The 14,687-nt window shown below is 48.7% G+C and overlaps 1 protein-coding gene across 36 annotated transcripts in view; it reads left to right on the forward strand.

The window, feature by feature from the left end:
* Window positions 1-14,687, forward strand: part of SCRIB (scribble planar cell polarity protein) — a 116,566-nt gene that overhangs the window by 50,301 nt on the left and 51,578 nt on the right. For all 36 annotated transcript variants that reach the window (XM_056330333.1, XM_056330334.1, XM_056330332.1 and 33 more), the window contains 6 exons: window positions 2,682-2,996; window positions 3,486-3,566; window positions 9,558-9,815; window positions 10,066-10,176; window positions 13,625-13,801; window positions 14,250-14,366. In XM_056330333.1, coding sequence (XP_056186308.1) covers window positions 2,682-2,996; window positions 3,486-3,566; window positions 9,558-9,815; window positions 10,066-10,176; window positions 13,625-13,801; window positions 14,250-14,366 — 1,059 coding nt within the window. The remainder of the gene's footprint in view (window positions 1-2,681; window positions 2,997-3,485; window positions 3,567-9,557; window positions 9,816-10,065; window positions 10,177-13,624; window positions 13,802-14,249; window positions 14,367-14,687) is intronic.

Below are 14,687 nucleotides of genomic sequence, written 5' to 3' on the forward strand. Positions count from 1 at the left end.
ATTGGCTATGGAGGCCAAAGCATTTGCCTAAGTAGATGTTCCAGTCTTTCTCACCACTTACTTGGCTGCCATTGACCGTGGCAGAAGTCAAATAAAGTCCTATGCGATTCTGTAATTAGATGTTTTTGTATTGCCTTATGAGAAAAAACTTGATTCTGGAGTTTCAGAAGTTACCTAGTTCACTTCTGCAATTATCATAGGATTGTCTTGATTTTTAAGTTTAAGTCCAAAATGGAATATGCACTTCATCTAGCCTGGTCTCTTGTATGTTTTAGGGTCTTAAGTGTCACTGAGCATCCTTGAGCTGCACGTGTGATACTGCATTTTGCTGCAGAATGACTTCCATAAGGGAGTCAGCTCTTGAAGATTGAAAGATGGACAATTATTTCCTTTCCCAGCAGTTAAATTTATGGCACCCTACTGTTTCATGTGAAGCGGATCCTTCTTCAGTTACAGCTTTGGGAAAACACTAATGTTTTTTCACTTCCCATGATGCCCATTTATCTGTGCCTCTTGCAAAAGTGATGAACCCTCGCAACATAACTCAAACACATTTGTCATATTCCTTCTGAAAGACCGTGTTATGTCCACAAGTAAGGCATGGCTGAGGCACATCAGACTCAGGTTCTGTTCTCATTGGCTCTAATTTGTGAGGAATACCTCTTTACCCCTAGAGCAGGGATATGGAGCTTTGCTCAGTAATGAAGGCCATGATGGGAAGAAACCCTAAATGCCGTGAAGCGGAGGAAATATATTTGAATATCTAGTTTTCAGGCAGAGCGGCAGGCAGATCTTTCCTGTAAGTGTGTGTTAATATGAAATGAAGTAGCTGCTATGGAAAGAAGACTCTTCGTCTTCATGGGCCCCCACTTTGCATTTTCTCAGTCTTGTGATGAAGGAATTTTTTACTGAAATCAGGGAAGCAAGAGTGGAGGGAATCAGGTTGCTTCCCTGAGAGCTGCAGAACCTGGTGTCCTCCCTGCAAGTACTTCACTAGTTTTGCATGGAGGGGGAGGAAATAATAGAATCGTAGAATCATTCCATTGAAAAGACCTTTCAGATCATTGAGTCCAGCTGTTAACCTAGCACTGCCAAGCCCACCACTAAACCATGTCTCCAGGTGCCACATACATGTGTTTTTAAAATACCTCTTGGGATGCTGTCTAAACCACTTTCCTGGGCAGCCTGTTCCAGTGCTTGACAACCCTTTTGGTGAAGAAATTTTTCCTGAAATCCAATCTAAACCTCCCCTGGCGCAACTGGAGGCCATTGCCTCTTGTCCTATTGCTTGTTACTTGGGAAGAAGAGACCAACCCCACCTCGCTACAACCTTCCTGCAGGTTGTTGTAGGGAGCGATAAGGTCTCCCCTGAGACGCCGCCTCTCCAGGCTGAGCACCCCCAGTTCCCTTAGCTGCTCCTCTTAGGACCTGTGCTCCAGCCCCTTCCCCAGCTCTGTTGCCCATCTCTGAACACACTCCAGCACCTCAATGTCTGACTTGCACTGAGGGGTCTAAAACTGAACCCAGGATTCTAAGTGTGGCCTCACCAGTGCCGAGTACAGGGGGACAACTGCTTCCCTAGTCCTGCTGGCCACGCTATTTCTGATACAAGGCAGGATGCTGTTGGCCGCCTGGGCACACTGCTGGCTATATTCAGCTGGCCACAGACCAGCCCCCCCAGGCCCTTTCCCACTGTCCAGCTTCCCAGCCACTCTTCTCACAGCCTGTAGCGCTGCCTGGGGCTGCTGTGACCCACGGGCAGGACTCGGCATTTAGCCCGGTTGAACCTCATACAGCTGGCCTTAACCCATCGGTCCGACCTGCCCAGATCCTTCTGTAGAGCCTTCCTGCCCTCCAGCACATCAGTGCTCCCACCCAGCTTGGTGTCATCTGCAAACTGCCTGAGGGTGCACTCGATCCCCTTGTCCAGATCATCGATAAAAGATACTGAACAGAACCGGCCCCAGCACGGAGCCCTGGGGAACGCCACGTGTGACCAGCCGCCAGCGGGATGTCACTCCATTCCCCACCACCTCTGGGCCTGGCCACCCAGCCAGCTTCTAACCCAGTGCAGAGCACACCTGGCCCAGCCACGAGCAGCCAGTTTCTCCAGGAGATGCTGTGGGAGATGGTGTCAAAGGCTCTACTGAAGTCTAGGTGGACAACATCCACAGCCTTTCCCTCATCCACTAAGCGGGTCACCTTGTCATAGAGGGAGATGAGGTCAGTCAAGCAGGCCCTGCCTTTCATAACCCCATGCTGGCTGGGCCTGGTCCCCTGGTTGTTCTGTACATGATGCGTGATGACCCTCAAGATAATCTGCTCCATAGCCTTCCCCAGCACCGAGGTCAGGCTGACAGGCCTGCGTGTGTCAGTGTATGAGGAGGTAGATGTCCTTATTGAAGGGAAACAGGAGCTCACTGGTGGGGTAGAACTCCTCTGAAATGAGCCTTTACTGTGCTTGGCAGAGGCTGCCCTGGCCTGGGAGCCTCCTGTGCTGTGTGAGTGCAGGGAAACTCCCTTGCAGGCAGCAGGTGAGATCTGGGTACCCCTATGGGAACAAGGTGTCAACCCAGCTCTCTAGGGGATGAGCTGTGCTTCCTTTGGGCTGGAGCCATCTGTGCAGCTGTTTGAAAGAAGTCCGCATGGAGGTAAGCGTGCCTGGTTCTGTCTGTCCCCAGGTGAACGGCGTGTCCTTGCACTCTGCTGAGCATCACGTGGCGGTGGAAGCTCTGCGTGGATCGGGAAGCTCTGTCTCCATGACAGTTCTGCGGGAGCGGATGGTGGAACCAGAGAATGCCATCACTGTCACACCGCTGCGCCCTGAGGATGACTACAGCCCTCGTGAAAGGCGAGGTGGTCTACGCTTCCCAGAGCGACCCGAGGGGGCACCTCCTACAGAGAGATACTCCACCTGTCTCATGCGCAATGAGAAGGGTCTGGGCTTCAGCATTGCTGGTGGCAAAGGCTCGACACCCTACCGGGCTGGTGACACGGTCAGTAACAATTCCATGGGAAGGAAGATGCTTAATCCCCATGTTTCAGAACTACTTGGGGAGCAGCACGGGGGTCTTCCTTACCCATGGGCATGCATCATGGCAGCATGGCCTTGGGCTGGTGGGCCAGGCGGGCTCTGAGCACCAGAATCTGCTCTTAAATTGGGGAAGGAGAGAAGTTTAGAGGGAGGTGGAGCTGGGGCTCACAGTCCCTGCTAGTGACATTTAATCTTGCTACTGTCCTCTTGACACATATTCTGGGCTCCCAGCCACATGAAGGCTTTGCTGCAGCTGGAGGTTTTGCAGGTGGCTGTAGGAGCAGAAGAGGGGTTGTGTGGAGTGAGAAACGAATGGGAAGTGCCAGGGCAGGGGAGGGGTCTGTGAAGGGGGAAGGGCTGAGACCTGCCTGGTGTCCGGGAACTATTCTGGAAAGCCAAGGCCTGGTGAGGGGAAGCCCAGGCTGCTCTGACTCTTCTGCCTGTGTTTCAGGGGATTTTTATCTCACGGATTGCAGAGGGTGGTGCAGCCCATCGGGACGGGATCCTGCACGTAGGAGATCGGGTCATCTCGGTGAGTGTGGGTGTGCAGGGAAGAGGGTCTGACTCAGCTCCCTGCCCTTCCTTGTTCAGGGACTGCTTTTCTGTCATTGAAGGTGGATTTTGGGGGTCCTTCTTTCGGTTCCTGGGCCTTCTGGGAGAGCATTTAATCTTGGTAGTTCTACCCCTGCCCGTGACTTGTAGTGGGTGCGGTTAATGCAGTTAATGCCTCCCCTTTCCACAAGTGCTGCGTGTGAGTGCTTCCCCACAGGAATGGCATGTGGCAGTCCAGGCTGTGCTGGAGGGGGATGATAAGATGGCACTGCCTTAGCCTGGTGTCCCTCCAGGGCCTCGTAGGACAGCCTTGGTGGCCTTTGCCGCAGCACAGTGTGTGGGGAGGGAACCCCTTTGGGGCACAGCTGACGGGCTCTCCGTGGAGAGCAGGGTGGCAGGGGTCAGCATAGGCTGAAGCGGAGGGAGGCTGCCTGAGGGTGGTGTGGAGCTGGGCAGGGTGTACTGCAGTGCTTCCCCTGCTTTCATTTGAAACTCCGACCCCGGGTTCCTTTCCTGTTTGTGTCGGTGGTATGGATCTCACTGTTGCCTCTAACCCCAAGTCTCTCTGCCTAATGCATCACATGCTCCCCCTCCTGCGGGGAGAGTCTGCTGAGTCTCCTGACCCTCTTCCCAAGCTCGCATGCTGCCTCCAAGTGAAAGCTCCTGCATCCTGGTGCTGGTGGTGGGTTTCTGATCCAGCTGTTGTGGTAAGAGCACGTGTTACCACAGAGCTGGCGTGAGTAAACACTGATACAGCCTTGTCAGTGCTGGCTTCTGTCTGCTCTATCCCTAGGCTGGGGGCTGTGTTGTATTTGCTCTGGCACAAAATTTTAGTGGAGCTCTAGCCCAGGTCTGACATTCGTATCTTGGCAGGAGACTTGAACTGGTACAGCATCTCTCCCTCGTTGCTGGTGCTCCCCTCTCCTCCCAAAATCAAGCCCTGACCCTGATTGTTGCCAGGCAACCTAAATTATTCTGGTTTTATTCATCTTTTGATGCTCCACTGGTACAGAGGCATGACTGAGAGGCATAATTGCGGGCACACAGCTTATCATGTATTGATTTTCTCTACCTGTGGCAAGAAGGAGACATGAGATCTCAGAAATAGAGTCAGGTCAAATCTGTCCCCACCCCACATTAGCAGCTCTATTTATATCCGTGGGCAGCTTCATAGGAAAAGCAGATCTAATTCTCTACTAATAGCTTGCAGTGTCTTCAGACTGCAGTGTATGGGCTCAGGGCTTACAGAACTCAGGGCCTATGTCAGATGATAATGTGGACGAAGGCCTTGCTGTCGTCAGTGCAATGATGAGTGCAGTGTTCCTGCATAGGTAGGAAGTAGGTCGGTGCTCTCAAGCATGGTCCTCTGCTCTCGAGGTTGTTACCCGCGCTGAAGTGTGTGTTAGTCATAAAAGGTTTGGTGCTGATCATCACTTGCAGCTCAAATCTTGTGCTCAGTTATGCTGAAAGCAGGAACAAATTACTGTCTTCTAGGAGAACACTTACCTAGTCTGGACTATTTATGTAACTTCTGTGCCTTCCTGCGAGTTGCCTGGCTGTCGCCTCTCCAACAGCCATGCCTTCTGGCAGCAGTTGCCATCCTGCCTTTCCTGCTTGTGGAGTTCGCTGCTAAGTATGATATCCACACAGTGGTAGTGTTACATCCTGAAGCCTCTCGTATCTTCTTGGTGATATTTATCCTTGAGAATATCTGCGTGCTGTAAAAGATGTGTGAGCAGTGGTGTGAGTTCTGCTGTATCTCTGGCAAAAGCTGGTGCTAGATTGGAGCTGTGGGGCTGCCTTGGCTCAGTGATACTGGTTGTTGAGAGAGTGTCTGTTCACTCCAAAGCAGTGCCCGCAGAGCAACCTGTAAATTTCCTCTTTACCGCAACTCTTTTGAAGCAGCGGTTGCCCATTTTTATGGGAAAGTTTTTCAGGATGTGGTGTTTCCTGGAATGGGCAGGTTGCATGTGTTCCCCTGTAATCTGCATGGGGAAAGCAGGAGGGCCCTTGTTGGGACACAGAGGTGGTTTCATAGGTCCAGCAGGCAGAAGCCCATTTCCAGAAACATAGTCTCCTAGTCATGCCTCAGTTCTCGCTTTGCCAAAGAATCTTTGTTTTCTTAGGAAAAGAAATACAGCACAGCTTCATACTCTTCCCTTGTACTCTAAATCGTCCTGGACTTCCCTGCAGGGGGAGGACTGGGATAGCTCCTTTTACTTTCTTAAGGGAGCTTTGAGTACATGGACTGAAGAGCCCAGCCGAGATCTCTCTCCAAAGTTAACACCCCACAAAACTCACCAGTGATTGTCTACTAACTCTCCAGCTTTCCCCATATTGTAGTGTATCTTGAGAGTCATCACAGGCGTCGTGAGAGTGATTTTGGTAGTGGAAAATACGGAGCAGGCAACTGCAAGGTGGGGGAGCGTTGGAGAGTTCAAATCGTGGGATGGGGATCTAGTAGGGAGGGTGCAGGACTGGGAGCAGTGGCTAAGGGCCGCTAGTTTTTTTGGGATAGGACTGGGAGTAGACTGAAGAAAACTCATTCTGGGCGAGGTTTGTAGTACAGTACTGTAGTACAGTAGAGGCTACAGTAGTAGCACCAGGCGACACGTCGGGTCCTAATGACAGCAGTCTGATCACTAAGAAATTTGCCGGAGTAATACAGCTCCCTGGCACACAGGAAAATGTGTGGCTCTGGGAGAGGTTAGATGACACTTGTGCCCTTCCTCTGGGCACTTTGATAGCTGCTGCACTGGCTGGCCTTGTTCTTTTGCTAAGCAGAGACATAGCAATAAAGGCCACTGAAAGCTGTCCAAAAGCTGGGAAGGCATCATGATTGCCAGGTAATGGAGAAGTTAATGAGTAAAATGCCATCAAAGGCTGTTACATATCATGTACCTCTCACTCGGGGAGTTCCTGTGTCCCTGCTCACTAGTCCAGGGAAGTACCACTGTATACTTTCGGTATACATCTTGGCAGTGGCAGAAAAATAAGAGGGGAATGCGTGAAGTCAAGAGTGCATGCTGCTCCAGCAGGTCTGTCTGTGGAATATGTTGGGCCTTGATCTGGTGATAAAAACCGAAGGGCCACGCCTCTTCCGCATGTCATCTTTGTTAAAAATTGGTGTATCTGGCAGATGGGAGGACCCAAGGGGATCCTCCCTTCCCAGTCCACTGGACACAAGGCTGCTGCTTTTCCCCATTCCCAGGTTCCAGCCATCAGGAAGGCTAAGTGCAGATTCCACTTAACTGGCTGGCCACAGGTTTACACAGGCAAGAAGGGGTCAGTACCTTTACAGCTGCGTGCATAAACACAAACAGTCCTCATAGGGCATGAACAATGCAGCCAGTTTAACTCTGTTCTTACCCTCTGGCTAATGAGATTTAAGGTTTGCTAGTGGAACATGCACATACACTCCCTCACTCAGCTCACATAAATATTCGTGTTTGCAGGTCTCTTCAGTCTCTGGCCCAAGCGGCAAGCTCTTCAAGGCTCTTTGGTGAGACCAGGAGCCTTTTATCTGGTTTCTGGGCCAGCTGTTGGGTATTTGCGTGTTTTGGATTACTATTTGCTGGCTGGTCTGACTTGAATTTTGCTAGTAGATCTTGCACGCTTACCCAGAATACAGAGGAAACTCACCCAGTTAATACAAACAGAGTTTGGTAAAAAGATAGAGCAGGTGGTACTCTTTTTTTTTTTTTTTTTGCATCCTTTTTTTTGGTAAAAAGATGGTGAACTGGCACAGGGCTTGGCCAGACAAGCACACTGACCAGCAGCCTGCTTGCCTGTTATCAGCCTCTTTTTACTTTCCACCCTCTCCATTTCCCCATGCTTGTTCCTCCTCTCTCCTTATCCACTGCCCTTTCCCACCCGTGATCCTTTAATAAGTTTTGCACGTTCCCACAGTGCCCCTTAAAACTTCCTGTAGCAAGTTTGCTCTTTCCTTTGAGAGCTGTTCTGATAACCCACGATAATCTTGATTTCCTCTGCAAATTGATTACCAAGTTTTTGGTTGCATTTCTTTAATTGTTACCATTTCAATGATTCCTTTAATGATCCATCTATAAGTGTCTTGAGTCTTGTCTCTGTTATCTGCATTTAATTAAGGTTTGTGCACCTGTGTGTTTAATTCATTATCTTTCTTGCTTATTGCCTTGTCTTTTATGCTCAGCAGCCATTACCCAGCTACCTTTACATCCTTCCTCTTCCTGCATGCATGTGCAGGCTGGCATGCCTTCGCAGCCTTCTGTTTGTTCTCTATGGTTGGTGCCAAAGGTGTCCCTTTGGGGACAATACTTTGAGTAGAGAGGATGCTGCGGGGCCGAGAGTTTGCTGTTTGTGTCCAGCACAGGACAGGGCTGTCTTGCCTGTCGTCTTCCATGTCATACGGAGCACAGCACCGTTGGCTCTGGATGGGATGGGGCAGGTTGGGTGAGGGTGATGGTGGTGTTTATGGAGGTTCTGGACGAAGTCTTGACAGACTGTGTGCAGTCAGCTTTGTCCAGAAACTGCTTTCTTGGAAGGTACTGGGAAGTACTATATTATTTCAAGGAATCAGCCAGTGAGGAATTGGGCTACACAATTCAGTTGCTGTTACAAAGTCATGTTATTATTTTGTAAGCTGATCAAACTCCGTCTTAACAGCTGTTCTTTTCATGTCCTCATTGTTAATTTTGGAAAGCTTTTCCAGAACCTAAGAACTAGAAACTTTTTCATTTTCAGCTTCAGCTTTTTCATGGCAAGTGTCATCCTTTTGGCAGTGTTCTTCTAGCTTAGCTCTCCTCTCAGTATTCCATCCCTCATACATTAATGGAGAACAGTCACATCTTTTCTGGTCCTTTGAGTTTCTAGGCAAGCTGTTTTAAATCTTTAATTTTGTAGGAAAGGCTCTCTGTTTCCCTGCCTGTCATAGCAGCTTTTTTTCTGCGCATCTTGTTAACTTATGTTAGATAATTTTTGTGTATGTGAAGGATGAGAATAGTGTAGTTTTTCAGATGAGTTCTCCTCAATGCTTTGTACGAATGACATTGTTTCTTCCCTGTGCGTACTAGAAGTGCCTCTTTGTCTGAAGCATTATATCTTTCACTGATTCCACAAGACAACTGTAGTTGTATTCTTGAGATTAATTTGGCATAGCATATTGGATGTTTTCTTGTCCAAAAGAATTCTAGCTTTCTTTTTGTGTCAGTCAGTCAGTCACTGTGGACTAACAGTCTCTTTCTCAGTGCTTCCAAGTCTTTTTATACCTGGCATACACTTTTTATGGCTTAAAACTGACATCTTCCCTAGACTGCTGTAACCTTGCCCAGCATGGGTGGACAGTAACCCTGTGGCCGGTGACAGGTCCTGTTACACATCAGGTCATGCTCTTCAGTGCCTGTGTCTGGGCTTTGAGAGTGATTGATAAGGGCAAATGGCCTAGTGCAAAGGCAGCTGGTGCTATGACACATTTATGTGCCATGGCATCACTTCTGGCAATCACTGTGTTGTCGTCTTCCCATATTGGATCTGTTCCTGTAGTGCAACCTCTTGGGCTTCTTTTGTCGTGACCCAGTAGGAAAGCTGGAATGCAAAGCCCAGAAGGAATGGCAGGTACTTTCCTGGTAATGCGTGAGCCGCAGTATCATCTGGGCAATAGCTAGGTTTGTAGTGCTCCAGGAGGTGGGGCATCGTACTTAGCTTTCATGGTCCCCTGGAATGTTGCTGATGCTGTTAGGGCTTGGAGGTATACAGAAAAGGTGCGAAAGGGGCTGGTAAGTCTAGGAAGAAGATTCTGGTCAGGTGGGAATGAACAGGTTCAGTGTCCCTTTGCCAGATAGGAAGGACTGAGAATTGCTTTGGGGAACAGACTTTCGAGGCGGGGCAGTGTTCCAGCAGAATGGGGTCCCTTAGAGTGCTTGGCTAAGTGCTTAAAATGACAGGGTGTACTCGGGTGATGGTCTGACGCTGAGTTTGCGGGTTGTTCTAGATCAATGGGGTAGACATGACAGAAGCCAGGCATGATCAGGCAGTAGCGCTGCTTACCGCATCCTCCCCCACCATCGTGCTGCTGGTAGAGAGAGAGGGTGTAGAGCAGCTCAGCGAGGGAGACTCGCCAGGCGTGTCACGAGTGCGCATGCACTCCCCACCACCGCCTCCCAGCCATGGGGAGAGCCCACCGGAGGAGACACCTTCGCTGCAAAGGAACCATCTGTCTAAAGGCCTGGAGGATCAGTATCCCATTGAGGTGAGTCTGTCTGTCGGAATATGGGGTAGTGTCATCTTGGGTGGTTTTCATTTGAAAAATTGCTAGTCTGATGAGGGCTGTTCCACTGTGTTAACTGTGGTGTTGAGAAGTAATGGGGAATCCCCTTGTTCTGTGGGTGCTTACCTTGTGCTCACTCAAGTAAAACATCCCTCACTCCATGTTTTTCAGTGTTTGTAGTCCTTATGTGGTATCCCTTATTCCCTTTGACTCTGCTTCTTGTTCCCTCAAGGAAATTCACCTTGTAAAAGCAGGTGGTCCCCTGGGACTCAGCATCGTAGGAGGCAGTGACCATTCAAGCCATCCATTTGGGATTCATGAACCAGGTGTCTTCATTTCAAAGGTAGAGTCCTGTGTGAGCAGCCTAGCAGTGGACACTCCTGAGCTGTTTAATTATTGGGGTTAAGATGAAAGATTTTGATGCAAGAGTCTAAGAAGTACAGAATAAATTAAAGAGAAAAGAAAAAGGGATGGGAGAAGGATGCGTACATATGTAAAGAGTTAGCCTATACTAGACATACTGCTGCTGTTGTAGAAACGTAAATGGCACATAAAAGCCTGCAAACCTGTCTAATTCATGCTGAACTGTTTGGGGAGAGTTAGCTTTTGAAATTGCTGAGCTTATGTTAGCTTTTAATGAATCCTGGAAAGACGCAGGCATTTTGGAAAACCAGTCATGACTCTGAAAGTGTTAGTGTGATGAGTGTGTTACTGCAAGGAAAAACAGACACACTCTTCTGCATTCAGGCCAGTGTCCTGTGGGCCACTGCCCTCTTTCCAGTAGTGGCATTAGCTGACGCTATTTAGAGACAGCACAAAAACCAGCCACTTGCTGCAGGTCATTCCCTTTGTAGTCCCACACATCCACACTTACTGGATTAGGGGTGAGAGAGAGGACATCCCTGCCTAGCTCTTTCTGCATCCACACGTCTCTTGTCCCTTGGGCATACTGAATCTGTCTCTTCCAACACTTATGCCTGCAAGTCCCAGAACATCATTACCTGTCACCTGAAGAAGCACTCTTTGATCTGCTCTAAACCAGTGTCCCACTGGTTACACTGTGGGACATGCTCCTCCATTCTGGTATTGTCAGTTTGGTAAACAGAAGTCCTGTATTCAGCTTACTCACCACCTTCAGTGTTGTAAACCTCACTCATTCTCCTTCCTCAGCTTTCTCTCCAAACTTGAGAGTTGTGGCCTTTGTTTCCCCTTGCAAGGTGCTGCTTCATCCCCTCATTGTTGCCTTTCTCCAGACCTCCTCTAATCCAGCTACGTCCTTCTCAAGATGTAGCGTCACAGGATCATTCAAGTTGGAAGGGACCTGCAGAGGTTATTTGATCTCACTGAAAGCATGGGGCCAGCCTGTATCAGCTTGTTGAGAGCCTTGTCTAGTCAAGTTCTGAGTATCTTCAGAGATGGAGATCTCACAGCCTCTCTGGACTTCTCTTCCACTGTTTAACTACTATTATGGTGTATGTTTTTTTCCTAATATCTAGACAGAATTTTCCTTGTTCCAACCTGGATCCGGTGCCTCTCTCCCTATACCACTGTGTGCCTTTGAGAAGAGCCTGGCATCTGTTTTCTCTGTACCGTTGTGTTAGGTAGTTGAAGACAACGGCAACATCCCCTTTAGCTTCCCATTCTCAACAATGAAAACCCCCAGGTCTCTGCCTCTCTTTGTACAATGTATTCTCAACACCCCTGTTCATGTTCTTGGCCCTCTGCTCCACTCATTCCACTTTATCAGTGTCTGCCTTGTGCTCTAGATGCAACACCACAAGCACTCTTCAGTGAAGAATGATCATTTCCCTTGGCTGGCTACACCCTCCACTGCTGCAAGGGTTGCAAGGGCATACTGCTGCCTTAGCTGCCTTTCAGAGCATACTGGATCCAAGCCTCTGGCTAGCAACAAGCCTCTGAAACAGCATGTCTTGTTTGACAGATGTGTGCCTCTGTCCCTTGCAGAAGCGGTTTGCAGTAGGTTTAACCTGATGCTTCCTGTTGGTGCCGACGTGTTCATTCTGGGATTGCTTCAGTGCCTCCTTTTGTGTGGTTTGTTTCTCCTCATCTGCTACAAGGCACTATACCTTGTAAAATTTCAGGTGCGTGACCGTAGTGAGAAGGACTCTTCACTGTGTTGCCAGCAGACTCAAGCTCCCAGCCTTCTCCAGCTTGGGAGCCTCTGCTGTTTGTTTAAGCATAGCCTGTAGCTGACCCTTCTGTACAACATTGGATTGGGACTGTTCTCTCTGCAGTGTTTCTGCAAAGAGCCTGTTGCTCTCCTGTTCATTTTCACTGATGCTATGCAGTATGCTCACCTCATCCTGTAGCTTCTTCACCTGCTAGCTTGGCACCATGATCAGAGCCCACCTTCCACTGGTGAGAGCACCACCAGCCCCAGGGAGAGGTCCCAGGCACTCCCTGTAGCCCAAGACCCTGAAAGCTTTATCCTTCCTTCTGGAAGTGCCAGGGATAGCGCCAAGGATACTCTGACTGGTGTTGGAGACCTTACCCTGTGGCCTGTCACCATCATCCTTGCATAGTCCTCGGTGCAGTTTCTGGGTCCCCATCTGCTCTGCCTTTTTTGGAACAGAGAACTGAACAGTCCTGGAGATGTACGTGATTCTGTCTGTCTTCATCTCAGTACCCTTTCTGATGATGCCCAAAGTTTTGTTGGCTTTTTTTTGTCTCTTCCTGCATGCAGAGCCCATAATTTCAGAGAACATGTGAGTGTCTCTAGGAACTTGCCTGAGTTACTGTTTCTGAGTTCAGTGTTGTGTGTGCATGGTTCAAGGTGTTTTTCCATAGACTCGTTGTCTGTGCTGAAGCTCATGTCTTTTTAATGCGTTTTCTTCACCCCTTTTGAAGTTCCCCACCACCAGGGTGGTGTCTGGCTGCTCAAACCAGCACAATATCATCTGCAGATTTGGAGATTTCACTGTTCACTACCTTTTTCAGGTTACAAGTGGATGTGCTGAATAACACCAGTCCTGTACCAACCCCTCAGGCACCCTACCAGTGAATCTTCTGTGTCCTGAGCAGCAGCTGTCCAGCCCTGCCCTTTGTTTCCTCTCCTTTAACCAGCTTTCATTAAAGTGGCCTTTCCTCCCGTCTAGTGGACACAGCTTCTCTGATAGACTTTGCATCAGACCTTGTCAAGAACCATTCGGAAGTGGAGAAGTTACATCTACCAGATTGCTTCCTTCATGTGTTCATTGTTTCTCTCGCAGTGCTTCAGCAGGTCAATGAGGCAGGATTTGCTTATCCACATGCTCACAGATCTTTGCCTTTGTTCACTCTATTGTTTTACCAGGAATAGAAGTTAGGTTTCTTGGTTAGTAACTCTGTAGCTCTCAAGATCTCCTCTAGAGCACTTCTTGAGGACTGGAGGTGTACTCACACTGTCAGTGCTGGTACAGTGGCTGTTTGTAATGGTAGATGATGCACTTCCAGCAACAGCCCTGCAGTTTAACATTTGAGTTTCTCAGTTCTTGTGAGAAAGCTGTCTTCTGGTTACAGTCACAGGCTAAGTCATGGGAAAGCTGACACGGGAGTGGTTCGGATGAAAATGATAATATGAGGATATAAGAGTATATCGAATGGCACTTTAAAGCAAATCTTACTTCATTCTTTGCCAGGGTTCACAGATAACGTTACCTCTTGGGTTGCAGAGAAAGAAGTCAAAACAGGCCTCAGAGGATGTTGGAGGATAGCCTAGGGACACAATCGGTGTCTCTCCAAGGAGAGAGGGAATTTCCTTCTCTAGTTGTAATATTAATGATCCTTTGCAGGTCATTCCCCGTGGACTGGCATCTCGCAGTGGGCTCCGTGTAGGGGACAGGATCCTGGAGGTAAATAGTATTGACCTGCGCCATGCTACCCACCAGGAAGCAGTGAATGCCCTGCTCTCTAACACCCAGGAGCTGACTATGTTAGTAAGGCGAGATCCGCCACCACCTGGCATGCAGGTAGGTTCTGAGTAAGAGAACGGGGCGGGGAATCACACTTCTCTTTATAGAAGGATCACTTTTCAAGGCAATTCCTTACCTGGTTGGAAGTCTGGAACTAGAGTGCAAATTAACCTTCTGGTTGAAATTTCCTTCCCTTTGGGCAGAATCCAAATATATATCTCTTGTAAGTATCTATCCAGTTGAGGACTGTGGAGGGCCTCTTGGCATGCCCATGGTGATACTGTGATCAGAGAATTATCAGTTTTCATGAAGACCAGACCTGAACAGGGGACAGAAATACAGAAAAGGGCAGAAGACTCATCAAAAGTCTGTGTCAAATGGGTGAAAGGCCTAATTCGGGTCCTTTTCAGGGTATTTAGAATATGGCCAGCTACTAGGAGTGTTTCTTCAACAGCTCCTGTCTGAACATGACCCAGAAACAAGGAGACCTTTTCTGTGTTTACAGGAAATATGCATTGAAAAGGCTCCAGGAGAAAAGCTGGGCATCAGCATCCGGGGTGGAGCAAAAGGTCATGCTGGAAACCCATTTGATCCCACTGATGAAGGCATCTTCATTTCTAAGGTACCAGACCACTAACTCTGCAGCTTGGTTGCATGCAAGGACTGCTGGGGAAAAGGGTGATCCCTGTGGAATTTGTCTGATACGCTGTCTCCACTTTTCACTGGGTACATCAATTCTCCTCCATCCACTGAAGGAGGCACATCTGTTTCCTTTCATATTTCTTCCTCTGCAACAGCCGCATTTCTTCTTTCATTTCCTAGGTTTGCTTTTATTTTGCCTTGTGCTTCTTGCCTTTTTTTGTATAACATGAACCTATGCATCTTTCCTCTTCTCCTTCATTCCTGTTGCTTCCCCCAGATGCTTGTGGCCTTCCTGCCCACT

This window comes from Falco biarmicus, chromosome 3 (assembly GCF_023638135.1).
Source record: "Falco biarmicus isolate bFalBia1 chromosome 3, bFalBia1.pri, whole genome shotgun sequence".
Lineage (NCBI taxonomy): Eukaryota > Metazoa > Chordata > Aves > Falconiformes > Falconidae > Falco > Falco biarmicus.